The sequence below is a fragment of the Solanum pennellii genome, chromosome 12 (genome assembly GCF_001406875.1).
Source record: "Solanum pennellii chromosome 12, SPENNV200".
Classification (NCBI taxonomy): domain Eukaryota; kingdom Viridiplantae; phylum Streptophyta; class Magnoliopsida; order Solanales; family Solanaceae; genus Solanum; species Solanum pennellii.
The window spans coordinates 79,234,893-79,252,645 of NC_028648.1; the positions used below are offsets into that span (position 1 = coordinate 79,234,893).

At 33.8% G+C, this 17,753-nt stretch overlaps 2 protein-coding genes and 1 non-coding gene across 5 annotated transcripts; 1 reads left to right on the top strand and 2 right to left on the bottom strand.

Annotated features, from left to right (window-relative positions):
* Nucleotides 1-2,625: 2,625 nt before the first annotated feature.
* On the top strand, nucleotides 2,626-6,772 carry LOC107006057. 2 transcript variants are annotated; one of them, XM_015204704.2, is made up of 3 exons: nucleotides 2,626-2,744; nucleotides 4,157-4,762; nucleotides 6,202-6,772. In XM_015204704.2, exons 2-3 carry the CDS (start codon nucleotides 4,300-4,302, stop codon nucleotides 6,249-6,251), a joined length of 513 nt encoding a protein of 170 aa, XP_015060190.1. In that variant the 5' UTR covers nucleotides 2,626-2,744; nucleotides 4,157-4,299; the 3' UTR covers nucleotides 6,252-6,772. The 2 variants fall into 2 exon arrangements, with proteins under 2 accessions (XP_015060190.1, XP_015060189.1); XM_015204703.2 differs by having other exon boundaries at nucleotides 2,674-2,865.
* An 815-nt stretch (nucleotides 6,773-7,587) lies between these two features.
* On the bottom strand, nucleotides 7,588-16,471 carry LOC107006013. Of its 2 annotated transcripts, XM_015204649.2 has the most exons (7): nucleotides 16,347-16,471; nucleotides 16,150-16,244; nucleotides 15,877-16,069; nucleotides 15,058-15,144; nucleotides 14,515-14,901; nucleotides 9,134-9,257; nucleotides 7,588-8,708 (listed from the first exon to the last, which is right to left on the bottom strand). In XM_015204649.2, exons 2-7 carry the CDS (start codon nucleotides 16,215-16,217, stop codon nucleotides 7,843-7,845), a joined length of 1,725 nt encoding a protein of 574 aa, XP_015060135.1. In that variant the 5' UTR covers nucleotides 16,218-16,244; nucleotides 16,347-16,471; the 3' UTR covers nucleotides 7,588-7,842. The 2 variants fall into 2 exon arrangements, with proteins under 2 accessions (XP_015060135.1, XP_027769480.1); XM_027913679.1 differs by having other exon boundaries at nucleotides 16,150-16,405.
* On the bottom strand, nucleotides 13,467-13,625 carry LOC114075426. The gene has a single exon (XR_003575876.1). It is a non-coding gene; the product is annotated as a small nucleolar RNA snoR2/U65 (small nucleolar RNA).
* Nucleotides 16,472-17,753: the final 1,282 nt, after the last annotated feature.

Sequence of the window (17,753 nt, forward strand, 5' to 3'; positions counted from 1 at the left end):
AAGGATTTAAATTATATACCTAAGTACATTAATAGTGAATTATTCATTCTTTGATATATATTTCTAATCAAAGATAAACAAAGTTATTTGTAATTACTTTAAATTGACCTAATGATGTGAATATATTTTTAAAACAACATTGATATGTAGAACTTAAATTCTTTTATAGAAAAAAATAAATAGATGTAGTCAATTTTAACTTTTTGCCATTTTGTCCTTATCATGTTCTTGTCCTAATCCTACTTGATAAAATAGAAATGAAAATATTAAACCCCACCTAGCCGCAAATAATTTAGAAAAAAAACAAATTCCTTTTAATTTGGAATGATATTAATTAATTGTCATCTTAATCTTTAATAATTCTTGCTATTTGTCCTAAGATATTTATATGAGAGTCAATTCCAATTAATCAACTAGTAATTTTCCTAATGTGAGATAAAATTCTAGTTTGTAGCATAGGTACATGAATCTCAATTGTAGACTTTTACTTTAAGATTTGGTGTGAAAATTTTTATTATAATTAATATAAATACAAAGTCTCTCTTTCCACCCTCTTTCTTTGTAACTCAACACCTTTTAAACATGTGAAAAATGTAAAATGTTCTCTTAGCTAATTTGTACATTTTCCTATTCTCTTCAATCATTTCTATAAATAGGTTTTATTCTGGTTATACAACATTAATATATTCGGTTTAATTTCAATGGAGTTTGAATATATAATGCACAACTTACTTTTACGTTTTACTTTATAGAAGCAGAAAAATTGTTTCAGTCTCTCAACATAATAGTAACTCGTATCAAAATAATACATAGTAAACGAAGTTAATAATATATATACATACATATATAAACGTGTTACATATATAGCATACGAAATTATTGTGTAACATTCGCTCCCCTTCCCCCCATAAAAAATCAAAATAATATGATTAGCTAAGCAAAGAAGAACATGTATTAACACATGGGAGATATTAACCCTAATCAAGGTAACAAAACAAAGTTGTTGTAAACCTAAAACTATATTGGACCAATTCTCCAGCTGTTTTTTTTTTGTAGAATTGTCTTTGTCCATGAATGTGCTTTTAACCAATCTAACAACTAGATACATTTATTTATTATTTATTATAGACAAACATGCAACATTTTCAAAAAGTTGTGGCTAACAACAACTATAGGTGTCTAGTTTAAATTGTACTAAGCAATTTCAACTTTTCTATCCTAACAGTAGTTTTAGTGGAGATGTGGAATGAAAGCCACCATCAAATCGAATTGAATCGAAATTAATAATTTGAATTAAAATAAAAGTTATTAATTTATCGATAATCGTTTATTAGTTTAGTAATTTTTTGATTATGATTATGATTCTTTTTTTATTATTATTGAGTTATTGACTTTTAGTATGTTGAGGTTTATGGGTTAATCAATAACTCGATAACAAATTAAATAATTATATTTATATCATTTGGTGTATAAAATTTTTAACTTAGAGTTTATTACTTTTATTTCTGACGGTTTCAAACTCTCGATTTTCTACAATGTGACAATGTTTGCTTTTGTCCAAAATGCAATTTGTCAACTCATGTCTATGTTCATTTGATTTGTCACCTTGTTTCTAAGTGTTTTTCAATAATTTTTTATATCAAATCTTAATGGTTAAATTGATAACAATCATCAACGGACAAACCAATATCTTAATGTTTATATAACGATTTAGCATGTTCACAAATCAATAACCAATAAATCGAACTAATATACTTCAAAATCAAACCGAAACGACCAGTACACAATCTTCTCTATTATTAATTAAAGATCCGATTCAAATTTTAAAAATTAAAAAATTCAGATAAAAAAATCATACTAGAAGTCTTAAACGACATAAATTTAAATTAATCAACCCAATATTTCTCAAGTGTGTGTGTGTGTATATATATATATATATATATATATATATATATATATATTTTCCTCCAATAAATTAGATTTACTTTTCCTATTTTCAGGCAAACACCTAAGACACTAAACTCCACAAGTCCATAACTAATGGATACAAAATATTTTTATTTATTTATTTTCGGTAATTTATGGCACTTGATACTTTAAATAATATAAAAATTTTAAACTTTAAACATATGAATATTTTTTTATTTTCTTGGTAAACAAGTGGCCAAATTACTTGAACCACACACACAAGAAATTGACCAGCCACGTTATCTTTGTTTCTGGGTCCCACTGACAACGTGGCATACCATCTGACCTGGCACTCACTTTTTAAAATTTGACTTATCTTATCACCAATCATACATACCCAATCAACACACAAACTTATCAAAAAAATTCCATAATTACCCTTAGACTAAAGTCGTTTGGTACGCGGAATAAGATCGAATAATTATGGTATCAGATCACAAATTTATCAACGTCAAAAAATTATTTAGTCCGTGTATCAAATGACGTTATTTGATGCGAAATAAGCTGAGATATTCTAGAGCTGAGTTTGTGATTAGATTTATACTTTTTTTGAACAGCTCGTTTTATTTCTAATCTTATTAGTTCAATGATTATAATTTCGAAATAATTTAATCCGCGTATGAAACGATATTTAAATGACATTTTTGCCCTTATTACCTGAACCTTGAAGCAGACGATAATTTCTTTTTTTAAAATTCAGAAATAAGCTGTGTTTTATTTAGACTCTGCTTCTGATTTGGTGATTGAATTCTTAAAGGAAACTATCACAAAGCTTCGTATGTAAAAAAAAAAATCTCTTTTTTTCTTTTTTCTTCAATAATATCGTCAGATTTGGAAAAATAAACAACCCCTTTTGAATTAGAAGTGCTCTGATTTACTAAATTTTGAGTTTTCAAGGTATATATATTATGAATTCTGGGTTTTTTTTTATCTGCCACTGAAATTTTTGGATCAATTTTTATGAAGTTTGATAGAGAAGGGGAATTTTAAGGTTATTTATGAGATACCCATATTGGAAATCTGAAAAAGATGATTTCTTTGTATGTTTAGATTCATAAAGATTTGATTTTTTTGTTTATTTATGAAGATTTTTAGCTAATTGTAAAGCTATGTTTGTACTGAGTTTCTGAAAAAGTTGCTTTCTTTAGATGATTTTTTTTTGTATTGATGAAGAGCTTTGTAGAGCTAATTTGCAAAGACATGTTTTGTTTTTTTTCTTCTTTCTTGAGAATTAGTACTGGGATTCTTGATTTTCTGGTTATCCTTTTTGTTTTTTGTTTTTTTTTGGGTGCTTGCTTTGTGTTTGGTGGTTTTTTGTTTGACTGGTTGAAGTCGAAATTTGAGTCTTATTTTGTGGAATACCTTGTTGTATAGTTACTGGAAATTGAGCTAAATTGTGTTGAATTACAATAAAAAGTTAAGCTAATTGTTAGGCTCAACATATTAGGTGTAATTTTCTATCATGACTATTTCTAGGGAGTGGTAATATTATTGGCTAGCAGTTTCTTTTAAGACTTTCCTATAAGCTGAACATTGGTTTATTGCTATGGGAACCTAGAAAAGGAAAGGAGGAAAAAAAGGAAGAACTTGAATTTCTTGAAGTATTTTTAGGTAAAATGTCATAAAGATGACCACATTATGGGTCACAATGAATGGAAGAAGATCTCAGTTTATTTATGTTCTGTGATTTTGTTATTATTTTTGATTAAAGGTGCTTGCACACTCTAGGTTCTTGATGTACTGAAAATTGAAAATTGAAGAACTTAATTAAAAAAACTTGCTTGGCTAAGGTTAGGTGGTATGTCTCGCTTATCCTTCTATATTAGTAGTCATAGTATTTTTTCTTGTATTTTCTGTCATTTAGTTTCTGTTACTAAACTACGGTCTTTTGTACTTCGATTATTGCACTATTCTGTTGTAGTTATTGTTCATTTTTCAGCATGCTTTGCCATGCTTTTTACAGTATTTTGCCATGATTTCTCCACTTCCAATCATTTCTTTTTTGACCTGCTTTGATATGCTTTTCCTTGAGCTGATGTAAGGTCTGCCTACCCTTTACCCTCCCCACCCTACTTGTGGGACTACACTGAGTATGTTGTTGTTGGGCTAAGCATAACATGCTGTCTTAATAGTGTTTGTATCATTTGATTGTATTAATTCTTCTTACTATCTGGTTTTTTTTGTACAGGAACAAATAACTCTTATAGCACATTCAATTGTTATTTGGCTTCGAAATCCAAGATTCATTGTATCCGCCAACGTTTTTGTTCATAACTCAATCCCGGATTTTGATTCTATAAAGGGCAAGTAATTTACTTGATTTACTAAGACATGGCTTTGGCCTTTAACCCTTTGTCATGGTGGCTTTGGAGTGGAAAGCATCAAGAACCTAAAATATCGAAAGGGGCTTCTGTAAATTCATCACCTGATTCGAGTTTGTTGGAATTGGATACTTTGAAGTTCACTCTTGATAGGAGAAGGAATATGGCCTCCTCATCTAGAAAGGTTAAGCGAAAATGGGAGAGTCGTGAGGAGCGGAAGGTGGATAGGGAGTATGATATTGTTCTTGTTCCATCGGATGGGGGATGTGTTTCAGGTTCTGAGTCAGATGATTCGGATTGGTCTGTTGGATGGTTGGAGCCTCATGGCCCTGGTTTCCAGAGTGATGATGATAGAGATGATAGTTTTGCTGTACTAGTTCCTTGCTATGGACGTGGCCGCGCGGATTTGGAAGATAATGCTCAAGACAAGTTCATGCAGACCATTGGTAATTTCAGGGATATACATGCTTCTGGTAAGAGTCAATTTCTTGAACAATTATTCTTTTATATAATGATGAAAACCAAATTTATTTGAAATATATCAAACTCCTTATATATGGGTAGTCTTGGAACAAGAGTAGAGTTGTCTATGTGACCAATAGGTCATTGGTTTGAGCCGGCTTGGAGTGAAACCCTTCCCCCGTCCCCATGCAAATGCAGGATGCTTCCAACTGCCCTTTTTATATCAAACTCCTTATAGTAAGGGCTCTCAGTTGATTATGTCATGCTGGTTGCAAATGGCTATTAAGTAGCAATTCAATGAGAACTATGCAAATTGATGTTGAAACAAACTTAATGCTTGTGGAAAATACCTGATCTACAAATGGACTAGTACCTTTCGAAAGGTTCTTCAACTTTCCCTGCTATAACTACAATCCATCACACAAGCAGGGACTTGAACACAAAGTCTTGTTTCATAATCAGAATTTGTTGAATTGAGCCTTCCTGCTTTTCGATTAGTTCCTTTTTGTTAATGTGCTGAAGCTATACTAGCAGATCTTATGCAAGCTTAGAATGTTATGATTACCAAATGTTCCTTTCATTCAATTTTGTGACTAAATTAGGATGATTTTATTGGCCTTCTTGATCAAATGTTTTTAGGTTCTCTAATCTAGAGAAATTAGAATGTGTTCAATATACTTTTCTCCCCTTGTCTTTTACAGAGGGGAGGGCAATGGTTGGCAATGATTAGTAACTAGTAATCTTAAGCCATGACTGCAGCACTGAATTATCATCCAGAATGAATTTCTCATTGACGTATGTAAAGAGCATCTCCTACATGATAAATGGCTGTTGCCTAGAAATCTTTTTGCGGAATAACTTGTTGTAAATTAGTGTAACTCATATGTAGCACCATATCATGTCCTGGTTTATACACAACTTAGATCTTGTCCCTTTTTACTTCCCTCTCGAAAATAATAGTTAGTTCTTGTCCTTTGTCACACACAACTTGATCAGTTGAGAAGTATTTAGCACCATATCAGTTGGTAGCTGTTCTTAATTCAGATTTCTTGTTTGGAGTTGAATTTATGAGTTCGTTAACAAGCCAGTAATAGGTTAGCGCGGGTTCTGTTTACTCATTGAGATATACATATTTTAACCTTCTTGTCATTGAGAGACTTCTCATTTTTATGCAACATCACTCTTGGCCATTACATATCCGTAAAATCTGAAATCTCTTTTCTCCTAAAATGTACCCATTCTTTTGGAAACATTACGACCAACCCTTTCGTTCCCATCCAATACTAAACAAAGTTTATGTTTATAATTTTTGAACGATGCATTGATTTAGATAGAGTATAAACCAAAAAGAAATGTGTTTACTGTTGAATAACAGTACTCTTCCCATCACTCTAGTTCTTAACTTTCTGTTCTGTACTTTGTGCTTATCGAATTTGAATTTTACATGCAGGGAATGAGAAGTTTATGGAACAGTGGCTCTCATCTTTGCGGTATAGCTGACATACTGCACCGGCCCAGTTGATTTGATATCTTTTCTCCAGATTCTTTGTTGCTTAGTGGATCAAACACTAAGCTGTTTTTTTTGTTACCTATTACAAGCCTAAATATGGACCGAGGAGTAAACTGAAAGTTAAACTGTAAAAAAATAAAAAATCGTCTATGGACACTCCCAGTACCTTGTGTCTTATGTTTTTCAGAATTATTTGAAGTAACCTCGACTTTGTCTCTTGATAATTGGTGTAAATTTGTCATTTGAACTGTCTGGAGGAAGGAGAAGTGAAGAATGATGGTTATAGAAGGAAAATTAAGAAAAAGAAAAAAGAGTGAAAGCTAAAAAGCAATGGTGTTGTGATTATGCTTGTAATATTCTTTGGATGTAAATATCTGTGAATAGTTTTATCAGTTGTAAATGTGTTTTCTGGGAAAATAATTGGTTACCTATGATGCTATAAGTATCATTTCATTGTGAATATGCAGTATCATCTATTTGTACTGAATATATTTGGGAAGTTCAAATGTTATTAGTAGTAAGAATAAATGTCTCTGTTGTTCAGAATGCGTTGCTATGATTTTACTTTCATTACTGCTTTTTCTAGACTGTTTTTCCTTGAACCGAGGGTCTATCGGAAACCTCTCTACCTCTGTAGTAAGGATAAGATCTGCATACACTCTACCTTTTCCAAACCCCATTTTGTGATGCTACATTGCAGTTGCAGTTGCCCTCAGGGATTTGGTTCAGTGATACAGACACATCAATACAGGTACATGTTACGAGTTTGAACCCTGTCACTGACTAAAGCCTGGTATTTAAGTGGAGAGCGAAGGGGTAAAGGACATGCTCTCGAGTTTTGAACTTGTAAGTATAATTGGACTTACTGTTTAAGGGGTTCAAAGTTTTGATATCATGAGATTGAATTCTAGTCCTTTAGTTAGTTCTTTGATGGAATTGTTCTCGAATGTGTTCATTTCAGAAGCCAAAGAAGTCAAGGTGCAATCCTACAAGTGGGGTATAGGAATTTAGAATATATGCAAAAGTAGAATGTATGCAAAACCTTACCCTCACCTTTGTATGGTAGATAGGTTATTTTCGATAAGACCCTTTTACATCAAAAGAAAAGAAGAATTTGAAGCACGTATGTCAAAAGAAATCAAATGCGACTTCAAATCCAAGACTTCTAATTAAGAATGGACGAATACTTACCATTCGCCTTTTTAAAAGTAAAAAAGAACTTTTAATTCCTGCCTCTCACATAGTCTAACTAGTCTATCCTCAACACTCTTGGACTAAATATGACCATTTTTGTAGGTTATTCAAGGCAACAGAGAAAAGACAAAATTAGTTAGTGAAGTAGTCTCTTTAACCCACTTGCAAAGAGATCTCAAGATTACACATGGAAATATTCAACAATTGACATGGAGGTATCAAAGAATTGTAATTTGTCACCTAATAATTATAAACAATACTGAGCAAGAAACCTACACATTTACAATAAAAAGGGGAAAGAAAAAGAAGCAAAACCACCAAGGGTAGATGACAAGAACACTCAACCATGAATCTAACTTTACATACAAAGTTGGTCCAACCTAGTAGTCACTCCATCTTATTTTTCCCATTCTCAGTTTCAGCTGGTTCCTTACTGGGATCACCTCCATTAGCACTCCCACTTTCAGTTCTAGTTGGTACTTCATTGGGATCACTAGTATCATTGTTGGCTATCTCCTGACCTTGCAAACTAATCAACTTTTCTTGAACCTGAACGCCCGGAGCATTAGCATGAACAGGATCTTGATCCTCTTTTTTGTGCTCTTTTAATTCACTGGCCTTCTTTATCAACGGGTTGACTGATGGAGGTGTTTGATCTTGTTGAACTTTCTGGAGAACTTCTTGGTTCGTATTTACTTTAAGCTCAGCAACTGGAGTAGACGTTGGGGCAGTGGGTTCAGCTAAAGCATTTGGTTTGGATGAAATACCAATTGGCTTAGGTTGAACTGTGGGTGAAGCGGGTTTCAAAGAGTGGCTCAACCCCTGCTGAGTTCCAGGTCGTGAGGCATTTGATGGGCCAGCAGAGTGCACGGCCTTTGGTGGGCCAGCGGAATGGGACACCAGACCGGTACGAATAAAGTGCACATTACTGGGCAAGCCATTTGTACTACCTAGGACAGATGATTTGACTGCAGAACCTCCTCCAGGTATTTGGAGGGGAGTTTTAGGTTGTGCTAGCTTCACCTGTGAGGCAGAATTCGAAGAGGTAGCAATGCGGGCCCCTGCAGCTACAGCAGTAACTTTGACCATTGAATCTGAGCTCGTAGTAGGCTTTGGTGCTGGCTTTTGAGGGACTATCCGAGGTTTTGAAGATAACGGGTCTTGTTGATGCTGGGATTGTGCACCACCAGATGCCAAGTCGGCAGTAACAGGAAGAGAAGAGTTACTAGATCCACCACCTGAATTAGGCCCCACTGAAGCAACACAATAACCTGGGTTAGAACGGCAGCATACAAGGATAGACTAAGACATTGAAAGAGATATTGCTCCACTTTTCCGAGATTAACATGCACATTTTTTTACAGGTATTTCCGTGCAGACATCAATAATTGGCTATAGAACCCAGACCTTCTAAAGATTTTTCAACAGCAGAATCTTATTAACCATTGAACAGTTGAATCATCAATTACCCTCTTTGCAGACAAATTGCATATACCATAAACGACAACATACATATCGATTATCAGGGGTTCCTATCAGCCACGTGATACATCCAATGCAGAGTCCCTAGACAGCAAAACAACAATAACTACCCTCTTCCTATCCCCAACTTTTTCCTTCTCTCCACAGTAGTGAAGGAACAGATATGTTTATGTCGTACAGGATTTGAGAGAATTACCACCAGCGCCAATTGGCATATTTAGAGCATGGGACATTGCGTGACGAGCTGCCAACTGAGCCTCTGAAAGCTGTGAGCCATTCCCGACCATGGTTCCCTGTCGCTTCCTAATAATGGCCCATCTCTGCACAAAGAAACATTCACAATCTCATAGTTAAAAATAAAAGGAAAAATGATAGTTGATAACAGACACCAAATATTTACAACTTCTCTTATTTATTTTTAGCATCTAGTCCATGTTAGAACCAATACACACTTTTGCATCTCATTCCGTTGCCGGGATTTGAACCCGGGAAACCTGGGAAAACCCAGACATTCTAACCATACTAGATAACAACGGACATCCATTTTATCTTTCCAAATATCGATTTGACATGAATATCACTGGGAGGATTCTCTTCAGGACAAGTAAAATGTTGGGTTGAAGATACAGAGGAAAAAAAAATTCAATGAAGACATACAACACTTAGATATGGCTACAGAACTAATTTAGTCTATTTACATCAATGTCACCAAAATCGTCAATAAGTGATTGCGTACCAAATCTTGTTAACACTTTGGAAGGATGGAGCTTGCAACCTAAAGGTCTCACCAGTTCTGTCAATGGTGAAAACTGCAAAATGCTCCAATTTCCATCGAGGCTTTAAGTGTAAAACGCATTTAAGCACACATTTAGATAATAACTCCGCAGATGAAGAGAAATTTATACATAAAATGCGAGGAAAAACAATTTCTTTTGACAAAGAGAATGCAAGAAAAAGTAATTACACACACCAAAAACAGTTATTATATATAAAGGTATTGAAACACTACAATTATTATAGATTTTTTTTCCGCAAAAAAGTAAACTACAATTAAGTGAAATAAGCAAAATAAGTCCTGTCAATTAGGTGGAGAAACACACTAAATTTATTTTCAGATGCAGTTTTAACCTTTTAGATTTGATGAATAGCTTTCTTATACTATATTTCTAATTTTCTAATCCTAATAAGTAATAATATCATTTTCTTTTAGTGGGTCTTTTAAAAATTAAGGGTTCATTTTTGTTGAGATGCTTTTTTTCCCCATGCTTAGGGGCAAGCACTGCCTACATGAGGCAAAGCACAGACTCAGTCTGCACCTATTTGTAGGGCTGAAGTGTGTCTCAAGTGCCCTTTTTTAACAACACTCAAGTCTCAAGCCTTCATTTGGTGGACCCAGCCTCACTAATAAACCTAGTGTGCCACTAGAGTTGCTCAAAGTATCATATGTTTATATGTAAGCAAGAACTAGCTACTTAAATTATTTGTACTTTCATTTGAATAAGATAATAATAAGTTGTTCTAGTGATACGAAAAGTTTAAGACAAGCCCCCATCCACACATAAAATTCAAAGGTGTAACATCCCATACTTTGCATCTCTGATTCCTCATTTAAATGCTCAACTACTATCTCATCCTAAACTGTAGCCTACATAATTTTGAACCCTAACTGTACCCCACATTGATCACTGTATCTATAGAAGATTCATTCAGCGCCATCGACCAAAACTAACTTGTGTGTCTTTGGTTATAGAAACTTTTTGCTGCATCCATGAAATTCTTGTTGGTCTAGATGCCTGGTGTTACTTATAGAGAACCATAATGCAAGATTTTTACTATTCGTGTACTACAGGGTCTATTGATTTAGAGTTTAGTCATTTAAGATTATAATACAGGGATTGTTTATGCAATTAGTACTTTTAGTAAGGTTTGTTTACATGAATAATAAAGTATTGGTTGTTATGTGGTGAATAAACGCATGGATTGATAAAAGGGAAATTATCGACTTTAAGGGCATTCTTTTATTTAGGTACTCTTATCAATGTATTGCTAATATATGTATTCTTATTCCATATTCTATCATGCATAAAATAACACACATCTTCCCGTACAAGTTTTTTTGTAAAGGTAATTTGTATTCCTATACAAGTTATATAAGCATTGGCAATACAACATTTGGTTTTCAGAGTTAAATTTGGCATAACTTGTGTGAAGTTTTCTACCAAACATTATATTAGTTATACGAGAATATATTAGTAATGCTGAGTTTTATACCGCCAACTAGTTGCTGTAAAGGGAATACACCCAAATTTAAACAAGGATTAAACATCCCCATCTCTCAACCAAAACAGCCCCTAATTGTATACTAGGAAGTGTCCTATTGGTCGAAAAAAATCATTACCTTATCAGAATAAAAGGTAAATCTTAGATGAAAGTGGGAAAACAAGCAAAAATATGATTAATAGCAGACCACAGTAGGGAAAGAGAATTACGGAACTTTTTTTTAAGAAAAAGGAGTTGAAATGAAGGATCTCATTTAGCTAAAATTTGAGTATCTCTATGCTCGACTGGATTGAAGTTGTCTTTCTATCCCTCAAAGGTACGGTAAGGTCAACGTACATCCCACCTCCCCATACCCCACTTGTGGGGATGTACTGGCTATGATGTTGACTTCGTAGTTTTGATTTGAAATGAAGTTGTGCTCGGATAACACTTTCTACAAAAATTCTTAATAAAAGAAACACTTTTTACAAAAATATTTGGAATAAATTTAATGCTTGGAGTAATTTCAATATATATAACTGATACCCCACATTTTCTAGTAACTATCAAAAGTTCCCAAACTTTATCACACTTTGTTACCGAACAACCGACTTTGACAATTTAAAACAACGGTGCTTTTATCATGCCTTAAAATATATTCCTAATTAATATTACAATCCTTTCACTCTAGTCTGACTCCTCCAGAAAGAGAAGAAAAAAAGGCAAAGAAGAAGAAAGTTTTCGGTAGTAATAAATGTTGGGTTGAATTACAAATTGCAAAGCCTGCAAGGAGAAATCTTCCTTAAAAAAGTAAAGAGAAAAAGAAGCCCAATGGGTGGAATTTGGATAAAATTTGATCAGATGATTATTTCAACTTCAAACTCTCTACTTGAAGTTCAAGTTGAAACAATGGACAATTGACTAACAAACATTGATTTGCAAGTAATATTTCTACATTTGCAAATAATATGTATGTTCAAATGACACTGTATGAGCTTACATCTGATAATAAATGCAGAGGGCATGACATTCTGATAGTTGCCTTGTAGCATTGTTTATAACAAGTTAAACCAAACCATTGCATTGTACTCATAGAGAAAGGCTCTCTGCCTAAAGGAACAGCATGAATTTAAGGCTCTCCACAATAATTTCATTGTACACATTGAATAGCTTCATAAAATGGACTGATATATAGCCAGTTTTCTCCTTTTAATAGAAAGAAAATGCAAAAGCTGATGGAAAATCATAAAGTATCGACCACCTTTTTCTAAAAAAACTTTTACCACCCTCCCCCCAAAAAACATAAAGAAGTGATACAATTTAAATGGGAGATAGGATTACAGACGGTGGTTTTGGTTAAATTTAGTAGCAGGGATTCAGTAAAGAAGTTTCATAAGATATTGAGTTAAAAAAAGGGAAAGTCATCTCTAAGGGATGCCCAGTGCTACATCAGAGCAAGTATAAATTTCCAATACATACCATAAAACTGACACGAGTTTCTTGAAATTGGCCCATAACCTCATACCACATGGATGAGTGGATATAGCTATCTACCAAGAAACGGTGATCCTAAAACGATTGATTGGTCCAAGTTGGTAGCAGGGATTATTAAGAAGTCCCATTACATATTCATGGAGGACTGAAAGACCTTTTCCCTGATCTATTTGTCCTCTCCTCTTCACCTAATGCCGCAATAGAAGAATCTTGGAGCTCCCGAGGTTGGAATTCATCTTTCAGAATGCTTCTCAACGACTGGGAAGTTAATAAAGGTCACTGAAGTTTTCCTCAGAATGCCAAAAGGCTTTACAGGACTAAACGAGGAGGAAGGCTCTCTAACATGAAAACGAAGCAGCAATTCAAAATTCACATTCAGAGCAGTAAACAACTATCTATCATCTACAGGACAGGACACCTCCTGGCCTTGGAAACACTAACAGGTATGATCATCAAAGCACCATTCAAAGTTGTCTGTTTTTCATGGCTATTTATAAGAAAAACTCCCCTCACACAGGAAATTCTTCAGAGAAGAGGCTTTCAGCTCAATCTTAGATGCTTTCTATGCCAGTAGGAAGAAGAACCCAATGACGATTTATTTCTACACTCTGTTATTACTAGACTAGACAACCCTGGCAACTCTTTTTAGCATTAGCTGAAACTACTAGGGTGATGCCTAAGGACACCTTTGGTCTGATGGCTGATATACAGCTGGAACAGTATAAGGGTTAAGGACACTTTTGGTCTGAAGGAAGAAATAAATTTGAAGAGACTAACCATGTAATCGCATAAAACGGCTCCATGGAGGAATTGAAGATCCATCCACAGATTCCTATCAAAATGTGAATTGTTACTAAAAACTTGTTATTGGTCCAACCATACCTTGCCATTTTTGAAATAATCAAAATCTAATGCTTGAAAAACAAAGTCAGTCTGAGTGGAAGAACAATGTATTCACTATTCACAAACTATCAAATTTTGGAAATTGCAAGACATGAGTTGGTAGTTGCCTAATGCAAGACGTGGTGAACATACCAACAGTTCAAGATTGAGGAGAAGCACAACATACTCTTCTTTGTTCCTTAGTAGTTAGTACGATCGTACCATTGGGGCTATTCCACTCAATCTTCATTTCATTTTATTCCTTTTAATTCCTTACCAATTCCCCTCTCATTGTGTGAAACACTAAAAGGCAGAAGCAGTTTTCTATTTTCTCAAACTGATAAAATCTCCCTTCCAAGCCTCAATCAGTAGATATGTAATGAAGCAAACTCTAGTTACATAGCTGGAATGTTAATGAAAATATCCTGGATGTATTCTGTCTTTTTTATTTACTGCAAATCTACAGCAAATCAATTAACTGAACTGGACAACGATTTATTTTATTGTTTTGTGCTCTTTGGAGCAAATAAAAGGGGTAGAATTTTGGATGAGATTCATTTAGTGAGCTGCAAACCACAAAACTTAAAAACATACTTACCTCCAAGTGAAAGATTAACCTAAGCAATGAAAGATCAACTACTTCCTCTAACAAAACTTTTCTACCTATCAAGTTGACAGAAAGAGAGTTTCCAAAATATGATGTCAAATAGCACCACGTTTGTGGTACCCTTAATAAGGTGAAAGCATTTACTAACTAGAGAGAGTAATTAAAACTGCAGAATAAAGTTACCATTATCAAAAAAAAAAAAAATCTGCAGAATATGTTTCCAGTTTAATAATAATCTGGAGAATGTGTGTAGAACTTTTCTTTTAAATCGGGATAGATATATTTAATCATTATTTTCATAAAGACAGATACATTAATCATATACGAAGGAAAACCTGAGAGAGCTGGGAAGCTGTTCTGTCTCCCTTAAAATCCCCTTTCAATATGTTTGCCCAGTTTCCTTCACCGCATTTTTGAACTGCAGCAATAAGTTCCACGTCCTCTGCTTCTGACCATGGTTTACGCTTTCGTCGAGGAGGCAAGTTGGTACAACCTGGTCCATGGGTATCCAATCCCTCAGCAGCCACCACAATGGACAGTGGCTGTTTTTGCACTGCAACTGGGACTGTAATATTTGTCCCATGCATAGAAGTACCTTGGAATGAATTATCCATACCAGTTCTAGATGTTTGTCCATTTGGTATATTTATAGTCAATGGAGCCTCAATGGTTGAACCATTTAACATATTGGCATCATTTGGAGCCCCAGAAGCAATTAGCATCTGTCCAAACCCAAGATTACGAAAAACCACATAATTGGTTATATGCAACATATAGCGAGCTTAAAAGAAAGAAGTAAGCAGTTCAGCCAAACAGTTATTCACAAATACCGTGTTTACTTAAGGAAATTACCACTCTGGGCAGGCTGTTTGACTTACCTTCGCACTTGCTGCAGCTTCTGCTGAAGCTTCACTGCTTACAGCAGGGAAAGCTTCCAACTCAAATTCTAAATCACTGTCATCATCCTGTCATCAAAAAGTGCAAGATCAACAAATAATATCATGAAATTGAAAATTATCAACATATGGTTCATCTCACAGCAAACAAGACATTGACCCCCATACATCAGCAAACAATGCATGCCCTTAACTTACGCCCACATAATGATTCAAACAAGATGATGAATTTATAAACTAAAACACAACTCCACATTAATAGACTGAAAAACTAACAACATATGATAAACATCTACTCCACTTTAACACACATAACGCTCCCAAATTTACCAAAATTAACTTAGATTATGCATAACAATAACCAATTCACACACTTAGCACTTATGTGGGTACTTGGAGGAAAGGGACATTACTCAGTAAACGGATTATACCATATTCCCTCAATAAAATATCACTTCCGTTCAAAAAAGAAAAAGTTTTTTAATGCAAACTACAACTGCCAGGCTAGTTCATCTCAAACAACCTAGTTCAGCTGTGAATTACTTATACCCATTTGGACCTTTAATTCCAAAACATACTTAGCTAGCGTTGACCATAGATTTTATCTATTCGTCCATGAAATCTGATCAGATTTTCGAATCCGGCCTTCAAATGTTATCAAGTTTCTAAAAACCAGCTCAGACCAGTTTTTGGAACTTCCACTCACGTAACTTCAAAAACTCGAATTTTCAAGTTTCAAGTTCAAAATACACAGTCATACAGAAACTTAGAAAGACTTAACTATTTAGTCAATGGACTTACCAAAGGTTGAGCCTCATCATCAAATTTATCAACCAAGCCATGTCGATAAGCCAAATGCCTCCATAACATTTGATATTCTCTTGCATTTGTAATCCCAGTAGTAGACTTCCTCACCATTACATTCCAATCGATTTTTTCATCTGCTACTTGTCCCACCTCTCGCAATATCGCTAGCACTGTTGATACCGAATACCTTCAAAAAATCAACAAAAAAAATCCAATTTTCTCAATAAGCCAAGTTTCAAAAAACCAAAAATCAACAAAAAATTCTACCTTTGTAAGAGAATAGCTATATCTTCTTCACTAATAAAGCACTTCTGTTTCTTCATTTTCTCGAACATTCTGAATCTGTTTTTCTTCCTCTATTTCTGCGTACAATACATATTTGGACTCGAAATTTTTCACTGATAGATTGATTGAAGAGAGAGAAAAGGGTTTTAGGCTTAGTGTAGAGAGAGAAAGGACAATACCTAGTGAAGATTCTGAGAACGATGAACGAAACGATGCCGTTTTTGCACTGACAGGAGAGCGTGGATGCACGCGTTACTGCGTTCTCGAAGAGTTGATTAGACATAACACAGTTACAATTAATATTATTTTCGATAAAATGTTGTGAAGGGGATAACTTTTAGTAAGTAGTCGAGTGTTAGAAGTATTGAAAAGTGATTAGATATGATATAGTTACATCTTATCGAAGATATTACATTAGAAAAACACGATCATGAAGAGCATATAAGTTTAGTAAATAGTGGAGTATTGTCTTGCTTATTTTGTTTTTATACAAATAGTAGTAATTTTTCCCTTTTTTACGAATACTTGTCATACTTTTGATAATATTTTAGTTACCATATTTCTTTTTCGATCTATTTTGATATGTTTTTTACGAAAATCTATATAAAAGCAAATCTTATTGTTTTTCAATATTTTTATTCTCTTTAAGATATCATTGGTAGAATTACACCAAATTTGTAGTGGTTATTGTTTCTTGAAGACTATAATCTTGAAATTAAGCTGTAAATTATTTTGAATTTATTGATTAAAAATACAATATTTTGGGAGAGCCTTAAATAGCTAAATATGCATCCATTTAAACTTACATTTTCATTTGGTTATTAGAATAGAATATTCTTAAATTATTTTTTTTACAGGTAGGCCTCAATAATGCATGGGAATATAACATCATGATTGCAAAATAATCAAGTTTTTATAATGTTCTTTATGGACATGGAAAAAATAGTCTTCCTTAATTTCAGTTAAGTACGAGGAATTTCACTTTCAGAATTATTTTTAAAAAGAAATAATGCATGAGTATATCTCCAATCTAAGAGATATATTTATACTATACTAAGGTTCTATTACTTTCTAAACTTATTTTATTAATAATTTTCTATTTCTTTTTGGCTTACGTGGCACTATCTTGTGGGCCCAATGCTGGTTGACTTTTTTTTAAAGCTAGTGCCACGTAGGCCGAGAAGGAATAAAAAATTACTTATAAATAAGTTCAGGGGGTAATAGGACCTTAGTATAGTATAAATATGTCTCTGAAATTTCGGGCATAAGTTGAGGGGTACTTGTCATTTTTCCTTTTAAAAAATAAAAAATAATATATATATATATATATATATATATATATATATCACACTCATTTTAGGGTGGTGTATGGGACAGAGGTACCAATTCTCATCTCGGCCAATATTTTAAAATACGGGTGCGTGAGGCAGGATATTTTACTTAGTATCAAATGAGGAATAAGTCCCATGAATCTTTTAGATTTTAATTTCTATGGTAGTAAACTGATATTCTCTCCGTCTCATTTTATGTGGCACCATTTTCTTTTTGGTCAGTCCCAAAAAAAAATGTTACATTTTCTTATATGG